Source organism: Dermacentor andersoni, chromosome 6 (assembly GCF_023375885.2).
Source record: "Dermacentor andersoni chromosome 6, qqDerAnde1_hic_scaffold, whole genome shotgun sequence".
Lineage (NCBI taxonomy): Eukaryota > Metazoa > Arthropoda > Arachnida > Ixodida > Ixodidae > Dermacentor > Dermacentor andersoni.
In genome coordinates, this window is record NC_092819.1 from 37,543,985 (window position 1) to 37,563,466 (window position 19,482).

General features: G+C 42.2%; 1 protein-coding gene and 1 pseudogene across 1 annotated transcript in view; one reads left to right on the top strand and one right to left on the bottom strand.

Annotated features, from left to right (window-relative positions):
- Positions 1-517: 517 nt before the first annotated feature.
- The window catches only part of Etl1 (SWI/SNF-related, matrix-associated actin-dependent regulator of chromatin, subfamily a, containing DEAD/H box 1), a 37,688-nt gene continuing 18,723 nt past the window's right edge, over positions 518-19,482 (bottom strand). Inside the window, exons 11-18 of the mRNA XM_050170659.3 lie at positions 14,891-15,091; positions 14,158-14,286; positions 9,045-9,140; positions 8,082-8,174; positions 7,604-7,722; positions 5,310-5,492; positions 1,917-2,023; positions 518-900 (exon numbers count right to left, since the gene is read on the bottom strand). Coding sequence (XP_050026616.1) covers positions 839-900; positions 1,917-2,023; positions 5,310-5,492; positions 7,604-7,722; positions 8,082-8,174; positions 9,045-9,140; positions 14,158-14,286; positions 14,891-15,091 — 990 coding nt within the window. The 3' untranslated portion in view covers positions 518-838. The remainder of the gene's footprint in view (positions 901-1,916; positions 2,024-5,309; positions 5,493-7,603; positions 7,723-8,081; positions 8,175-9,044; positions 9,141-14,157; positions 14,287-14,890; positions 15,092-19,482) is intronic.
- LOC140218958 (tigger transposable element-derived protein 4-like) lies at positions 16,045-18,897 on the top strand (annotated as a pseudogene).

The following is a 19,482-nucleotide window of genomic DNA, read 5'->3' on the forward strand; positions in this document are numbered from 1 at the left end:
CCTGCTTCTTGCCTACCTTGGCCTTTAAGTTGCCCATCAGTATAGCGTATTTTGTTTTCACTCTACCCAACGCAGATTCCACGTCTTCATAGAAGCTCTCGGCTTCCTGTTCATATAGGAGGTTGTGGCCAAGTACTGCAGCAGGGTGGCCAATCCTGCTCTGGTGAGGGAGTGTGTTACCGGCTCTGGTCACCGGGATCAGGCCACACTCCAGGCCTGTTTAACCAGAAGTGCCTGTTAACCAGCACTTCTGGTTAGATGTGCTGCAAATTCGTATTACTGAAATGATTAGGTATTTCTCCAAGTACACTGCACACAAAATAATCAAATTTGTGTGCATACCTCAAATATTTTCCAAAGCGCAGGTGAGGAGTCCACATTTGATAACGCAATGAAACTAGCTGAAGAATTTTAATAAAATTTATATGTTTTATTGCTGCCCATTTCAGACAGTTGAATTAACGCAAACATCAGATGGACCTCTTCTGAATTAGGAATAAAAATATGCTCACAACAGTTTCAAAATTGCCTGAATCAACATTTTTAATGATTTGAGTTCATAAGATCACGACTTTGTGATACTTCACATGATGCAGTCACGTCAGCCTGAGCTGCCAGCATGCACGTTATGTTGAGCACTTGCACAAGGAAACATGCTGAGCTTTGTAGAGCTTTACTATAAAAGAACGAAATGTATATCACAAAATTGTACAGTGAAAGAAAGAGTAAAGAACAGATCTGCGTCACAGCATAATATGTCTCAGTGAAGAACAGACAGTGTCTTTGAAGAAAAAAAAAATATTATATATGATGAAAGACCATTTTTTAAAGAAAATAACTAGCTGCTCAGTGCAGCTTTGAGAATCTGGGCAACGCTGGCCACATCCACGTCTTCTTTGGCTGCATGAAATAAACAAAGCCAAAAGTCAGGGAGAGCAAATGACAAAGTTAATAAAATTTTTTTAAAAAATCAGACATGAGTTAGTGCACTTCTGTTACACCTGCAAGCTCTATAGAGCTGCACTCCTCACTGGTACAAGAAGACTGGGCTGGAATTCTGACTTTGACCTTGCCATGGGCTGCCTACCAATAATGCAGGATAAAAAGTCATCACTCAAATTTAACTTCTTCATTGCCTCTTATAGCCCCTATAGCAAAGTGTCTCACCATCCAGTTTCTAAGCTCAGATAGTTAAGTGGTGCTCCCTTTTCCATTATTACCTAAATCTAACTTTTGAATGCCCATACAGATTCAAATAACATGGCAGCTATGCCCTGACAGTTGCATTTTGGCAAGGACCAAAACAGAACAGCATTACGCATATTGTGCGCAATCTGAAAGTCTATACCACTGCAAGAACACTGTAACCTATGATCAAGCTACTCATACTTCTAAAGCTACATTTATAGCACTCAGATACATTAACAGCATCCCAGTTACACTGTCAATAAGTTTTACTATAGTCAAACCTTGTTACAATGTAGTTCGCATCCCACACGAAAATACCTTTGTTGTACTGGATATCAGTTAGGAGCACATTATTTGTTACATGCTGATATCGGAAAGAAAACTTTTAGATTTATTTCATTATATTCATTAATTTGTTATATTGAACATCCAGTCACTAAATGTGCTTTCATGGCCTTTGTTGAAACCCTAGTACTGGCAGACTTCAATGGTGATGGAAGTATACACAAGCAAAAAGATAGGACGATGAAGGAACCAAAAGTTGGCAATGTAACCTGTGAATGAGTGCCATGGCTACCTTATACAAGATTGGATATTGAGAGAAGGTACGTTATCAATAAACAGTAGTGTTGAAGCAATTAACATATTTAAAACCAGAGTGAGAATTGTATATTACAACACATTACACTACCAATGAGAAAGAGAATGCCTTCAGAAACAACACTCACCTGTGTCGTCTGTGATGTCTCTTTCAAGCTTAAGTTTGTCCTTTGCAATAGCTAGAATTCCTTCGTCAATGGTGTCTTTACTAATAAGTTTTATGATGAAAACCTCCCTGAAAAAATAAGGAGAGCATATGCCAGGTGAGAAAGCGATGCAGTAATATGTATTGTACAACGAAGCTGCACTGGGGATTGAGCAGCCATATGCGGTAAAAAATTGAGACGTTAGCTTAAAGGAGTGCCAACACATATCTTCAGAGTTGTAGAAACTTTTTCACAGGTTTCTTGCACGTAAAAGGATGACGTTTGACAAGTATGAAAGTTGGAAAACATAAAATACTACATTAATTTGATCCTAAAGTTACTCTGTAAATGCCAGACCTGGCGGTATTGTGACATCAGAAATATTTGTTTATATGGTGTAGCAATAAGGCTAGGCAAGATGCCATTGGTCATAAACAAGAATAAACAAGAGGGTAGCGTGTGTTTATTCTGGCTGAGCTCATGTGTGACAGCTACAATGATCGCATAAACGCCAGTGTATCATGGCATGATGTATCCACTTTTTGGATACTGAAAGTGATTTCTAGACAATTATAGTAAATTACTTTTGCCACTCCGATGCTTAGACCTGCGAGGTTTGGGCCAGTGGAGCCAAGAAAGTAACGTCTATTCATTTTTGTAGATGTTGAAGCAAGCAGAAATTATATGTGTCACGCGCAATCCGCAGTACATTGGCACTGACAACTGCTTATAGAGTACCTTGTGTACCTTGTGAATAAATGGCTCAAAGGCCAGCATTTTCAATTTATCCCAACTGTATTTACATTCAAGCTACACAATATTTTTATTTTAAAAATTCATGCAATTTTCTTAGGCATGCAAGGATTTACACAACTTTCAATGCTGACACAAGTGCAAGAATGCATGCTATCCCCGCCTGAAGTAGGTCACCCTGAAGAATATTCAAAAGGAGACGAAGTGATCTGAATGAGCGTCGTCTGTCAAAACTGAAAGCATAATGAATGCCCCTATTAGAAAATGCCTGCCATGCGAGCTGTGTAGCTGGTTTCGGCCCCTTTTCTTGTTCCTCCTCTCCATCCATGGCGACTGTGAGCGCTCCCAACTTAAATCACATGCCCCTGCTTCCGAGATTACAGCGGCGTCTGCTGCAATCCTGGATGCAGGGCCTGCCGGCTCTTGCCCGAGTGCCCGCCTGCCACATAGTTAACACTTGCACCACAACTGGAAGTGATGATGATGATGATGCTTATTAGCATCCCCTTTGAAACAGGGTGGAGAGAAATGGTCGCCTAGCCTGCTTGACTTATTAAAATTTTACTACACTTATTGCGATCTAGCCTTTCTGCCTAACCTGATCTGAATTTGAACTTTCATATTTAAAGCCTCTATCCCTATGTGTGCCATTACCTATGCTTGTAATGACTCTGGTTCTAACAATCTTTCCCTGCTTTTTTTTCAACCAATACTCTAATTCTCTCTTACTTATCACGACTGCTGACCAGTTAATTCTTCTATCTTATATGAATCCCAACGCTTCTGGAAGGTGGACACTCCCTACAGGTCTTACTGGGTGAATATCTTGGCCTTCCATTACGATGTGCCCAGTCGTTTCCAGCCTTATTTCGCAGAACACACATGCCTGACTCCGTAGCTAATGTTTTCTCCGGTATGTTTTTGTCCTCAGGCAGACAGCTCAGGACTCAAATAGCAAGGCACTGCCCTTTACGTTATCATACAAATTTTTCCTCCCGATTGTTTCATGTCGTTTTTGTAAATCTCCATGGTTGTCTTTGTTTCCATTCTTGGCATTCAATTTACCGTCGCTGTTTCTCACACTTTCTTTCTGATGACTTCTGCTTGTCCACTTACACTTTCACTTACCCTGTACTTCGCTGCCAACTTTCTTGACCTCTTCCTCCATTCAGTGTCTATGTTTTTTGGGTACAGACATTCGTGCACTTAGCAGGCCATTTCTTTTCATACATGTTCCCGAGTCCTTTCTCAAAACTAATTTTGCTCTGCACTTCTCCGACTTCAAAAGAAGCGCAACCCATAGCGCCTTGCAAGGCGTCATTTGTGGTTTTATCGTGGGGGCCCCCAAAGCCAGTTGGCCCACCGACATCTGGTTAAACTCCAACCCGACAAAATTTCTGATTTAAAGCACAGAATTGCATTTGCAAACGACAGCGCTGGCACCGTTACACTTTTCCAAATTCCTCGCATTACCTCGTATTTATTGTAGCCCCAAAGTGCCCTATGTTTCATTATTGCTGCATTCCGCTATCCTTTCATTTTTAAGGTCATCTTTGTGGATGCATGAGTAGGTCTTCCTTTTGTTTATGTACATGTCCAGGTATTTATATTGCTTGACTATGGGTATGACTTAATCTGGAATCGGTACCCCATCATTATCATCTCTTCATTAACAATTACAATTCCCTTTTTCTCTGTGTTAAACGTAAGGCCTAGATTTGTCGATGCATTGACACTTTTATTCTCAAGTCTCTGCAAATCCCTTGCATTGTCCGCTAGTAGCACCATGTTGTCTGTATACATCATCCCAGGAACTTTCTGTTGCACCTTCTGCTGATTGCGGATGTAGCATAGATCAAAACCTAATTCACTGCTTTCCACTCATCCATCTATGCTCTTAACATAAGGTGTGAACAATAATGAAGACAGAGGACATCCTTGCTTCAGTCTCCAGTGAATTTCCACAATTTAATTGTATTTCCAGTCTACCCATGTGACTTGTACTTGGCTGTTCCTATATACATCTGCCTCAACAGCTCCACGAAAGCATCGTCTATGCCCTTGTGCTTGAGAATATCCCATAGCAATCATCTGTCTATGTTGTTGTAAGATTCCTTCATGTCTAGAAATGCTATCCATAAAGGTCTATTTTGAGCTATTTGTATCGCTGTGCACTGCGTTAGTACAAAGATGTTATCCTTTACGCGTCTGCCTGGTCTGAACTCATTCTGTAGTTTCCCCAGTATATCATTTTTCTCCACCTACTTCGACAGCTCTCATTTTATGCCTTGCATCGCCATTCTATATATCGCCGATGTTATTTAACTAGCCTGCACACCGACGTTATTGTAACCATTGAGCTAGCCTTGACCTACCTTATCCCATTTGCCTTGGTAGATGAGGTTCACATTGCTTTCACGCCATCTAAATGAAATTCTTATTTTTTTAATTATCATATTTATTCGAATCTAGGCCGATAGTTTTTTCAAAAATAATCATATTCCAAACTCTAGGGTCGGCTTAGATTTAAGGATTTAAAAAAAAAACGGGCCAGTTTTTAATTGAAACTGCTAAATATGGTGCATAGCGAGCTCAGCCTTGAATGCAGGCATTGACTCTTACTTGCTCTGGCCCAGCCGGTGGCAACGATCCTCTGCCTGCTTGTCATTGTAAGGGTTAAAATCTAGATCATGGATGATGACCACATTAGCAGACGTGAGGTTAATCCCAAGGCCTCCCGCCCGTGTGGAGAGAAGGAAAGCCAGGATGCTGTCGTCCTCATTAAATTTGTCTATCAAGTCTTGCCTGCAACAACAGGAGCACAAGAAAGCGAATGAGTCAAGGAACACCAATGAACGCACAGACATCAAAGGTGAAAAAGAGTAAGACATGTTGAAAACAATGCACTGAAAGCAGACAGATGAGAGATTAAACGAAAGCAGATGGTCCCATACACTAGTAGTAGTTACAACCAAAACCAAAACCCAACTTCATAGTGTTATTAAGGGGGGACACGGGTCTTAAAAAATTTAAGATACCGACAAAAATCCCGTTTTGGAAACCACTCGTTTCAGCATCTGCAATGCCTAATTTATGCTGTATCAAAACGATTTAGCTGAAAGCGTACTCTAATGTAATATATATATATATATATATATATATATATTGTCAGTGTGGATGGTAGGAACATGAGCATTCATGGAGCCATCTTTAGTCTTTACTGCCGCTGAGCGCTGCAATCTTGGCATCGTTTGAAAGCTCAAAGTTCCCGCCTTTTCGTTCCCGCCCTCCTTGCCTACAATAGCTGCATAAAAAAAGCACAAAGAAATCAGGGGCCAGTCTGACGAAGTTCACGTTGCAAGTGGCCCTGTTATTGGCTCATCACGGCAGCAAGCCGAGTGGCCTCTTACGATTGTATGTTTCTATGGCAACAGTGCAATGATTTGATGGGCAGCCGCTCGCCTGCTAGACCTGCTTCAAATTTGATATGCTGTTTCTTTGTTTATGACACCGTGATTGCAAGCAGCAGTTATTAGACGCTTATTTTAAGAAGTTCATAACTGGATTTGCATACAGAAAGCAAGCGCAGCCATTATCTGATCATGCGGCGAGTACGTGCCGGTTATTGGACCGTAAAAGTCACCAACGCGTCATGCACTCCCATATAGCGTCGGCAGTTTTGCTATAGTACAGCAAAGCCCTGTGTCATAAAGTCATGGACTATGTGACGATGCAGATGTCACAGGCATCCCGTTTTACTTAGCATAGTGTACCCGACTATAGACAGTGCCCCCGGCGCTTGTACCCGTGACTCTCCATTTAACCACGAGTTCTTGTAGTCTAGATCTCGTTTTGAGACTAGGTAGCACATATATAACGTCACCATTAGCAGACACAGTACATTTGCGGCTCTTAGAAATGTGAGTGACATGCAACTGTGTCCTTGGCTTACATTTTTTGTTGAACAAGACGTGGGCTCATGCATGTACCGTCAATAGTGGGGAGTTTTGCGGCATGGGTGCTGTTTTTGCACTTTGAAAACGAAAACTGTGACATGAGCAGGGCATTTGCCCATTTTTATATAAGAAGAAGAAAACTAATGGAGGTGCCTCATGTTTCCCTGAACCGATTTTAATAAATATGGTGTTCAGCAAAATCTGAGCTTCATTCTAAAGGCATTCTCTTTATTACAGGCTCAATGGATAAAATTTCCAACTTTTGCAGAACTGTGAATGCAATTTTTCTCAAGCGTTGTTTTTGAGGAGTGCCTCAGGGAAGTTTTGAGGATGCTTCCATGAACGGATTTGAAAAAACTTGGTATCATTCTTTTCAGTAACTACAGGCTAAAGCTTTCTTTTTTATTTTTGATAATCTTGATACATCTGTAATTAGGTTATATGCAAGCCAATTATTACAAGGTGGTAATTTTTTATCTCCAACTTCCAAAATTACTTTTCATCAACCATATAGCCGTATAAAATTTTACTAGTAGCTTTAGCCTGTCTGGTGAGCCTTTGAGAGCAACTACATACTTCTTTAAAATGACTTTTCAAATCTTAAATTACTATAATGACGCATAAGAAATTACCTAATTGTAGTATGGCATTTTGTCATATCTTTCTTTCTAGATGACATATTTGAAATCTCCATTCAAGGATGCACCTGCTTGCCAAATTTATTCAGGATAAGTTAAACAAAAACAAAATTTTTAAGACCCTCGTCCACCCTTAGGCATACCTTTTAAATTCTGATCATCTTTGGCTAGACAGAATATCAAATAGGCATTGTGAAGTTTTTCACATGCTGCTGAATTTTACATGAAGCTTTAGATTTAAAGAAGATACACAGCATACTTTCATAGTGTCTGCTCGGCAAATAAGACAAAGGTACCCCAATCCCGAAATGGCAGTGTTTACCTGTCGGCCACAGAAGTCGAGCCATCAAGACGCAGCCATTTGTGACCCCTAATGTTGAGGTACACCTCAAGGATGTCCAGCATCATAGTAAACTGGCTGAATATTAGCACGCGATTGTTCTGGAGGAAACAATACACAGAAATTGAACAAGAATGTGAGACAATTATACAAGCCACAAGAGTAACCCCGAGAAAAATGTATTTATCGTGCACCTTCTCTTCTCACAAGACAGTTTAGCTTTTTCATACGGAAAAAGTGGACTATCAGTATCTAAACCTTTTTGCTGGTTGAATGCAAGGCCTAACAACAAGGTGAATGCATGCAGGCACACATAGAACGCTGTCTTAGTGCTAAGACTGCACAATATAAAGAAACAAGTTTATTTTGTAACGAGGCTCATGCAGAATTTAGTTGCAGAACAAGACACAAAGCATTTCATTCTCATTTGCAGATGTGAGAGAAAGAGAGACAAACTCACCTTTTCTTTATGTTCCTTTAGCAAGGAATCTAATGCTATAAACTTGCCCGAGTCAAGAATTTTGTCGTCGTCAAGCCTGAACTCATGAAGGACCTGTGAAGTGTGGGCAAATCAGGAAAAAATACGACAACACACGAAGCAAAGGCAGAAGTGTTTGACGCAGTAGTTCTGCGGAAACCCGCAAGGTGGAGAGAAGTAATTAATAAAGCGAAAGTCAGACATCCACCCGTTCATAGTGTCTCGTTTAGATGAGAGTGTAGGAAGAACAAGAGGCTCAGATAATGTGGTTAAATCATAATGTTCAATACAATTGTTGTTCTTTTGCAATATATTCATCAAGCCCGTACGTTAACAAAAACAATAGTCCCATCATGCAATAATGGTATGAAACACTCAACAGACAACTGAGAAATGACAAATATTTCCTCAACAAAGAGCACCTGTCTCACAGCAATAGCACCTCCTCTCAATGGCTTCAATCTAGACAAGCCAAATGCTGCAGCTGCTTCATTATACACAATTTCTTTTATATGAAACAATTCGACACGGAAAATCATATTAAGATTCACCACGTATTGGCCCCAAAGTGAACCGTGTGGTTTAGAACGCAACTTCAGGAAGTCAGATGACTGCTATCCTTGTACAAGCAGTGACAAGGTGCAGTTCATATTATTGTGAAAAGTCCATCCATCTAAAGGTCCAGAGGCAGTAACAGTAAGGAGGCAACAATAGACTGAAACATTCTAAGTGTGGGTTTGGGTTACTTGGCAACGCGTGGTAGCAAATAAACAGCACTGGTTGTGCCATTTCCGGTATTCTCTTGCTCATGCTGCAATTTGTTCTCATGAAAAATTATATTATTGAGACTAGAGTTAGAGTGTCCAGTATTCAAACCCATCCAGCAAATGCAAACAACAGGTGAAAATGGCAGGTAAGATAACCAATGAGAAAAGTTTTCCTTACAGGAAACTTGGCACAGAGCATATGCAGCTCAAAGTCCGACATCACTTCCATGTCTTCAAATATTAAGTCGGGATTGGCATCAAAGTATGTTGGCTCCTGAGTAAATAGAAAGAACATAGCAACTTATGGAAAAATCGAAGTCAACAAATATCTACACACAAACATATGCAAGAAGTGTGCCGCATCCGATCATATGCAAGGAATGAAGACTACAGGGCAAGCAATGTGCAGCTTTCTATAATTCAATGCTTCAGTGCTACTGTCTGAGATTCAGCTTGTCTGTATACCTACACCCTTTAAGGAATACAGTCAAACCTCAATATCACGAACACAGATTTCATGAAATTTTGCTTTTGATTTCTTTTTCCTATTTTCCTTTCCCAATCTTATTTCCATTGAATACCATGGATATATTTTTTTGCTGCTATCAATCTTGTAACACTGTTTCGATTTAATGAAGCTTTCGGCATGTACTGGGAACCTGTATGGCTGGCAAATCTGGCGAAAAACTATAAAAATGTTGGCCAAGACAAAAGTTGTTTGCAAGCGTCCTTCCGCATGAAAAGTTTGAGCGGCATAAACATCACTGAATACCATGCACCGGAACACACCGGGACCGAGACACAATGCGAAGCATTCGCACGCATTGTGACAGCGAGTTCATGGTCATCGAGTGAGACCTGTTCATGTTTGCTTGAGCACACATGAAACCAATTACACCAGGAACCTTACATGTATAGTTGTCGCTATGCTATCGCCATCAAAGCTCTACTTTTCTGGCGAAACTGTGAATTTGTTTTTCTCAGCACAAATATCTGTATCTTTTTACAGTTGTTTTTAATTTGTGGGCGCCATCTGATGATTACTGCGGGCACTCAACGCGGTCAGCCATAGTGTCCAAGATTTACGATGCCGCAAGACGCAACACAGGCAAATTTTGGACGCCGCGAGCCACCTCGATGCATTGCTCCTGGCACAATCTACACTGCACATGCTGGCGCTCATAACTATACCATTATGGCATGACCTTCCTGCAATTTATTTACAAGTTCCTACTGACAAGACACTATTCACCAGAAACGTTCTGGGAATTTGTGAACTTATTCTAACTGCTTAAACTTTAAAACCTTGAATTAATGAAATTCGCTGCAAGTACAACTTCTTTATATCAAAGTTTGATTGTACCAGGTCAGCAGAGACATAAACACGGGCACTGTGGCCTGCATCAAAGACAAAAAGCCTGGCTCCTCCACGATAAAATGTAAGTGCAAGCCAGTGTTAGCATTTTCACACGTTGACTATCACCTTTCAGTGTCGGCTTGAATTAGCCACAGCTCGCAGCGTTTGCCTCTGCCTTATTAGCGTCTGTCGTCTGTTTTGATGATGGTGACGATGTATGGCGTTTAATGGCACGAGGGCCAGCTATGGTCAAAGAGTGCCATGACATATGGTAATGAATTGTGTGAGTAATATAAGCGAAATGGTCAAACTAGGTTGCAAATGTAGATGTGACGTGGCTGTAAGGAGGCCTAAGAACAGGCAGCTGAAAACTGCATAAAATATGTAAGCTTCAAAATAATGACAGTGACTCGTGATAAAAATGTGGACAAAAGTTTTGGTATGAAGAAGTAATACAAAAGGATGCATTCAAGCACTACTGCCTCCACATGGTTCCTCACGTACAGCAAGAGTTGAGAGGCATGTGCTGTAAAAACTTATATCAGTGCAGCTACAGCCTCAAAGGCAAGGCTGTACTACACACGACCTGGCTAAATGATTTTTAAGGTGTTAACTTCATCTAAAAAGCTAAAAACTGTGTTCAGGTTAAAAAGAGGTTCGTTACTAAGAAAAAAATGCTGCGTGAAGTGGAATACGCTGATGATACGCAGAATGAAAGTACTTTTTACACTCAGTTTCTATTTCCCTGCACTGGACGATCGTCTGTTTTGAGCCTTTGGTAGAATGGAGCTTCTCAAACTGCCTGAATGGATCAGGGTGATGCTTTAGGTGACTGATGAGAGTGGTGGTAGTGCCCGTGGGCATTAAGGTGCAACTTGCACATGCGGCACCCCGCATCACTAGCTCTGCACTCGAAGAACTACCAGATGGCACTCCGGAACACCCGTAGAACCAACTCGTCCATGGTTTGGCTAGTTCAGAGGTGCGCACAATTGAGCAGAAAGAAGAACCAAAGCGTGAACAAAGTTGAACACTTGCAGCGACAGAAACATGCGCCAAGCATGTTTGCAAGTGGTAATCTAAAGAAATAACAGAAGGCTCCAGAAATCTAGCACATGGGTGCCAGACCGAATACCTACTATCGGTTAGATTAGCATTTTTTATACATTAACCAATGTTAAGATGGTTTATACTATCTTACAACTGCAAGGTATAGTATAAATAAGTACAAGCTACAGATATTATAATGATGCTACAGTTACATTACATTCAGAGCCTAAAAATGTAATAGTAGATGTTTTCTTTAAAAATTAAGAAAAGCCATCATCATCATTATCGATATTGTATAATTCCGGAATCGGTATGCTTGGTCAACAAAGTCGCATGAGAACGCTATAACTAGGGTAGATATAAAAAAGATAAACATAGACTTCTAATAAAGGCATGCATACTGGTATTCTCAAATTTCGAAATGCTTCGAAAATATGCGAAGTTTTCAAACATTTCTATTCGATACGAAGGTCAAATTGAATGTGATACAGTACTATACACTGCAGTTTTTAGTTCTGAACATTCACACAACCTGTAAGCCTTAAGTTTTGTGATAAATTTTTATATATTCGATTCCAAATCTACTATTCGATATTCGCACACCCCTGGTAACAAGTTTACGGACAAGCAAAATCTCTCTAATAAACATAAATTGCTGCTGTGTCACCCATGTATATGACATACATCACACAGCTCAGCTGGTGTGCCCAAAAGAATTGGATGTAATGCCAAACAAAGACAGACATATTTGGTACCAAATGCTGCCAAACCCATTATGCTTCTTGTTTGAGCACATACAGCTTTCCACAGGTTTTCTTCGTATCGAATTATCAACTCTTTATCAAATGCTGTAGCTGTAAGATAGGACATTGGCAATAAACAAACAACAGCTGAACAAGGTACGTCTCTGGCGCCAATCATTCATCCAGGAGACTTGTTTCTGTCAGGACACTCCTTCCATAGAAACTGTGGAAAAGATTTCTCTAAAAATCACTAGAGGGAACTCTAGCACCAGTGTCTGCAGAAGCTGCAAGCATGGCGATTTAGCCAGTAATGGGAATAATGGCAAGTATGTACAGTCGCTGACCAATTTTCCGGACCTCGCTAAGACCGAGAAATAGTCAGAAAAACCTAACAGTCCGAAAAACTCATTCAGCCAAATAAATAAAATCTACTACGCTTAGAACAGCTAAAAAAAAAATCTCTGATAATGTCCTGCCTCATACTGCACTTGGAAGTGATCAGATTTACCTGGATATGCGCAAGAGTGAAGTTGTCTCTGTATACAGTCTTACAAGAGCGTCACTGTGTTGGTGATTTGCGATCTCCGTTGCCGGAAATCACCACAGAGATCGAAGAAAGGAGCCACGATTCTTCGCAACAGTTGGCTCTCGCAAAGGCACACGAGGGTGGTGCCAATCACATGAATGCGAAGCCGCACGAACACACACAAAGATGCGACGTCGTCTCCGAGACACACCTGGTTTTTGGACACACCCCGTGCAAATGGCAACCAATACTTTAAATTAAGTAAATGAATAAAAATGGATCCTGAATTAAGTGATAATGACGACAGTGCTGACTGAAAAAAGAAATAAACAATAAAAACTGCCCCCCCCCCCCCCCCCCCGAGCGTTTTGACAGCCAAGAGCAGGCATGGCCTCCGAGACTAGGAGATGTTGACCCGCTCTTTATGAAAAGCGTGCACATACAAATCTTGGAGGCTATAGAACGGGCCAGTGGAAGCCAAGCCTGCCTAGGCCAGCGGAAAATCCAACATGGCGGTCTGCAAGATCGGGTAGCATGGCTCGGAACGAGCGATTTAGTCCGGAAAATCGAACTTTGGGGCCTAGATATCCAAAATATCACTCGAGAAAAGGCATTAGCGCCATGGGAACCCTGAAGGTGCATTTATAAAGTCCGCAATATCCATCAAGTCCAAAAAGATCCATCAGCAACTGTACATGAATTTGCCTTAACATCATCCTTCTGACTTCAAATGGCTTTGTGACTTTGCTAACTGATCACTTTCAACAAAACATACCAAACTGGTGCCCAAAACACATGGTATCTACGATGCAGCCAGTGGTTCTGGCTGCAAAATTGCTTTTGACACATGCAGTTAGCGAAAGCATAGCCTTCGAGATCTTTTTCTGTTATTCAGAGGCAACCATGGCTGCAGTGAGAATTTGGACAACGCCTGTTGCGTCACAAATATCACCATTCTCGGTTAATATGCATGTGCGCGTTGTCTTGCTGCCTTCTGCATTTATAAAACTAGGCTTGCTTCAAATTTATGCCAATAAAGGTAGGTAAAATATAGTGAACAAATCCACGAGAACACATGAGGCCACAAACAGAAAGATCAGACAAATTCATGTGATAACCATCATTCCTAACAAAGCTCAATGATCGCAGAGCCAGAGCTCCCTCTAGTAATTCTAGCAGACAATCTTGTGGTCCAAACATCTTTCTCTCTAGGCAGAGATGTCCCTTATAAGACCACTTTTGATTCCTTCCAGTCTGCATTTTCTTGTTGCCCTCTTCTTTTGTGTTGACAGGCAATAAATTAGAATTATTGTGGCACTCTAGCCGTTTCGATATAATGCGCTAAATGTGACAGAACTTACCACAAATACTGCCATAGGCTAACAAACTACATGCAACAATTTTTTATCACATGGTTAAAATTTGCACCAAGATATGTATGTGTGTCTCTACGCTCACACAACTTAACAGACCACATTATGGCAGCATAACATTTGCCTTTTCCCAACTGGTCGCCTGGTGGAAATATGCTTGATTGTGAAAATGATTCACGTAAGTTCTAGTAACAAGAGGCATTAGCATGAAAAACTAATATGAAGTCTGTTAGAGATACTACCTTCAGCAGGACCCGGGACATTGTTTTCAGTTTCTCAAGGTCGTAGTGGTTGCGCAGGAGCAGTGGATGGTTTGAAGCTCGTCGTAATTTCATCAGCATTCCTGACTGACCCTCTTGAGTTTCCTTGAACTGCGGTAGCACCATATTTTTTAAGAATGAACACCTCAATAAGTTCAGCATCTTTGCTATTATAGAAAACATGGTAAGTTTTGACAAGGAAGAAATACATGAACAAGAACACGAACAAGAACACAAACATAAGTGCCCCAGATGCAAGCCAGAAAGTGTAACAGAGCTCAGGGGCAACAAAGTGCTACTACAGACAAATCCATTTATATAACAACGTTTAAGTTCCAAGAAAATCCCACTGTTATACCCGATAACTGTTATAACTGAGTTGCACGAAAAAAAGTAGAGGGGACAAACACTCAAGGATTTTAATTATACACAAACAACATAATGGAAAATATTTCACACAATATAGTGTCGAGATATATAAACAAAGTGAGTTTCTATTTAAAGAAACAGAAAACAGTTTTAAGAGCATGCCTTATACATCCTCATGCCCACAGGAAAGCTCACAGTAGCCCCAGGTTTGCATGATTGTCTTGCTATTTTGAAACAAGTCAATATAGAGAGTTGGAGTGATTGCTTTGGTAACAAGAAATGCAGAAAATTCTTCAATGTTCATGGTGAGTGCAATATAGGCATTTGCGCAGTGCTATGCACTCACCTCCTTTGAGAGTGCAGCCACCATGTTGACATAGCAGGTCTGCTGATAAGGAGTCATGGTGCAGTATCGTTCTTCCTCATGTTTGACTGGAAGCTGTTGCAGCACATCCTGCTTCAGGCGCCGCAGAACAAACGGCCGCATGATCTTCTTGGCGTGCTCAATTCGGTCCCGCTCAAAGCCACTTTGCTCCTCCTCATTTTTCTGCAATCAGAGGTAACACAACTGAAGTCGTTCAACTAGCTTTACCTTTGCAGCCACAACTCCTCAACTTTGACTAAGCTCTCCTTGTAACCCACCATCATGTTTTTATAAAATCGAGAGCTGTCACCAACATTGACTACTACATATGCCAGGTGTCTTCCTCCCCCCCCCCTCTTCCTTTTTCCACATGAAATGAATTAAGAGTTGTAAACTATATCATATTGTGATATTTCCCCTTTTCAGGTAAATTACGGAAATAGGCAAATATTACTTGCATGATAAACTACAATGCCTAATTATCTAACTTACCATTCCACTAAATTACCACACAGTTTACACTCAGACACATGCAGAAATTTCAGAACTTAAGGCCAGGAAGTAATAAATGCACTCATTTAGTGAAAATCCTAACATTAGCACCGATTTCAAGACCTCTATGGCAAGATATCCATCAGAACTTGAGCGATGGCTAGTCTGTGAAAAATCAATGCGAGTAATGAAGGAGCTGGTTGTCATATACAGTCGAATGTCGATAATTCGGACTCGAAGAGGGCCAAAAATTTGTTCGAGTTAAAAGAAGGACTTGTTTTTGAAGTATTCATGCACCATAGCACGATGCACGAATGGTGCGAGTCGTGAAATGTCGTAGGTCACAAGCACACAATGAGTGAGGACCACGAAACAGCCCACGCTGGCCAACGCTCGCTTCCCGATAACGGCACAAAACAACATTTCAAGGAGCTGGCTAATCTGGCACTGGCAGGGAGGCGCGCACACACGAAGATCGTCGAAGATGAGGGAGTTACGAGGGAGTTGAGAGAGTGAGGGTGAGGATAGCGTAACTGTGAGGAAGGGCGAGAGGGAAGCGGATTTGCTTTCTTGCTGGATGGCGCTAATTACCTCTGCCACGTACTGCTACCAAAACAGCAGAGTTGCAGAGGCCAGGACCACAGCCGCTGGGGGGGAGGGGGGGGGGGGAGAGGAAAAACAGAAAGAAAGAAAAAAAAAGTGCAGCCTGCCGCGTGCATAAATAACGCTGTAATCCGCTGCAGCGCCACCAATTGGGGACTGTTGTCTGGGATCGGCATAGAAAATGCGTAAGTAACACACTTTGAACGGCGTTGCCCGTGGAAACCAACGCGTCTTGTCCCTGAGAGCATCTGCATCTGCCTCAAAAATGCAGATGCAAAAAATTGCACAAAACGAGATGGAATGTGAAAATATCAGACGCGATACCTGAGCAGGCACAAATTGCCGATGCATTGATGAGGTCCTGGGAATCGACACTCCTGCTTTCTGCGCCAACTTGGAATAATGTTTTACACCTGATTATTCTTGAAGACAAGGTCATTCTTGTCCCGAGACTTGTAATAAGCAGACAATACTTCAACATACACACTAAGAACTCTACAGAGTGGAATGTCAAACCTAGCGAGTAAGCATTAGCAGTGTGCCTGCTTCATTGCTAGTATAAGCAGCAGTGTGGAAAACTGCAAGTTGGTCATGCTAAACAGTGATTAGTTATTAGCAGGCAGCACAGTGTTGAATAAGGAAACTACAACTGCACCACTGTTCACAACAACATTGACATTGCAGTTAGAAATACAGTACAGTAGCTGACTGATTTTTCAGACTCCAAAAATTTGGACTTGATGGATTCCGGACTTCACAAATGCACCATCAGGGTTCCCTAGAGCTAATGCATTTTCGCGTCCAAATTTTCGGACAGCATAAAGCCAGAAGTTTGATTTTCCAGCCAAAATTTGCCGCGATGGACCCGCGCTATGAGTCAGGGAGGACGCCATTTTGAATCTTGAGCCACCTGACTAGCTTCGGATCGGACGTGAAGTGGCTTGGATCAGTATAGTAATTTGATTAGCAAGTATAGGAGGCATCTAAATACACGCGGCAATAGTGGCGCCTGTTGTAAGAAACGCCAATCTTAAAGGCCATGCTTTTGCCTGTAGCCTGTGGCAGAAGCGATTTTGAGAGCCGGAAACCAGTCATGCAAGGCCAGTTTTGGACACCACCTATGAACGTCAGGTGATGCTCATGATAACCACCATCATCATCAGTTTTGCCTCAGTGTCGTAGGTGGTGGTGTGCACGTTTTCGACCAGCAGTGATCCGCCTGCTTTTATCCAGTACAATGCAATTAAAATCATCACCTGCCATCACTAGCTGCCATACAATGTATCATCACTATTCCCATGTGTTGCTGCCGTTCATTCAGCGCAACGCTGACGGGTTCTCGATGTCATGGCCCCTGCTCTTCACCCGCCTCTACCGAATGTGTCGAAGAAGCAATTCAACCATGATGCTGGACAAGAAGGCCGCCATCATCAGGCTCATCAAGCAAGGACTGACCCAAGTCGACGTCACGAAGGAGTTTAATATCTCCAAACAGACCTTGTCTGATTACATGAAAAACAAAGAAAAGATCTTGTCTGCAGTCGACCAGTCGCATTGCAAGACCACAAAAAATGACTGGAAAGGACAACATCTGAAGCTTGAAGAGGCCCTAGAGCTGTGGTTGAAAGAAGTCCTAGCAAAGAACCTCCCCATTTCGGGCAACATGCTCAAGCAGAAAGCCGATATGTTCACTTTAAAAATGGGCATTCAGGACTTCAAGTTCACTGATGGGTCGTCCGTGGGTTTAAGAAAAGGCACGGAGTCTCTTTCAAGAAAGTTTGCGGGGAGAGCGGTGCCGTGGAACAATCTGCTGCCATGGATTACCGGACGAGTAAGTTGAAGGCTCTGCTACAAGAGAATGCTCCCGCAGACATTTTTAATTGTGACAAGACACGTCTATTCTTCATTATGCTGCCGGATTGTTCACTTTCCTTTACTAATGAGGCCTGTGCTGGTGGGAAGCACAGTAAGGAGAGGGTAACTGCCATGGTTGGGGCAAATGCGGTTGGCACCGAGAAGTTGCCCCTTCTAGTGATAGAGAAGGCGAAAAACCCAGTTTGCTGTAAGGGTGTGAAGAACCTGCCTGTGTGGTACAGCAGCAATACAAAGGCCTGGATTACACAAAGCTTGTTCGAAGATTACATCCATTGTCTACACCGGATGTTTGAGCGCCAGAAGAGGCAAGTGGTAATAGTCGTAGACAACTGCGGGGCACACGGCGCCGTAAACAACCTGCAAGATATTCGTCTCAAATTCTTGCCGCCAAATACAACGAGTGTGCTCCAGCCAATGCACCAAGGGGTCATTAAAAACCTCAAGGTGCACTACCGCACCCATTTACTTGGCCGCACACTCATTTGCTTTGACAACGGGAAGACTTACTCCGTTAACCTGTTCTCGGCACTTGGCATGCTAGCAGATACCTGGAAGGCTGCTCAGCCTTCGACAACTGCGAATTGTTTTAGGTATAATGGATTTTGCAACTCTGAAGAGCCCATGACCTAAGAGGCAAACGGCACCGCTGAAGACATCGACACCGGCGAACAGCTGATTGCCGACTTGCGCGGCAGTGAGATGCACCTTCCCCCTGTTGTTACTTTTCACGAGTTTGCCGCGACCGAAAACAACAGAGTTATGCGTGGAGCTTGTGGATGATGAGATTGTGCGCCAGGTTGCTGCACCGCTGCAAAGCGACTCGGACTCCGACTCCGACACCTCTGGCCGCCCGCAAACATCAACGCAAGACGTCAACGCTCTAATATTGTTGTCTAGTGTGTATGACGAGAACATGACGCTTGCACAGATGCAAGCAGACGTTGTTACAAAAAGCAGGAATTTAAAACAAGGGACCATCCGCAACTTTTTCAGTCCAGTTTAACTGTAATAAAGTTTGGTTTTGCAACTCACGAATTTTTTGGACTGTTCTTTTATTCGGACTATTTTTCGGTCCCTTACAAGTCCGGAATATCGGTCGGCTACTGTAGAACCTCATTGATACGTTCCCTTACGTACATTTTCCTGGCGCCAACGTTCGCAACCAAGAACACAAAGTATGTCCCAATAGAGTTACGCTCATATTTTGCTGGTTCATATGTTCCTGGAAAACACGATTTCTCGGCGCAAATGTTCAGTACATTGCCAAACTGCGATCGTATGATACGTTTTCAAGCCAGTTGAGCCTATGAAAACAAGAAAATGCGCGAGGTGCATACAATCGGTAACAGTATACAGCTGCCTGCCACAGCAGCTTCACCGCAATACTCGCCCATCATTCTCACGTGAAAACACTGGCACACACTCAGTTTCTCATTTCGGTACCAGCAAATCTCCGGGGTCACTGCACGCAGAATTCACAGCAATCACCACCAATCCTATTGCGATAAGCATCTTCGCCTGCTTTACAGCACGTGGTGCCATCTGAAGCGCAGCACATTTTAATAGGCTATAACTGAAATGAACTGCTGTTCCGGAACCTGACT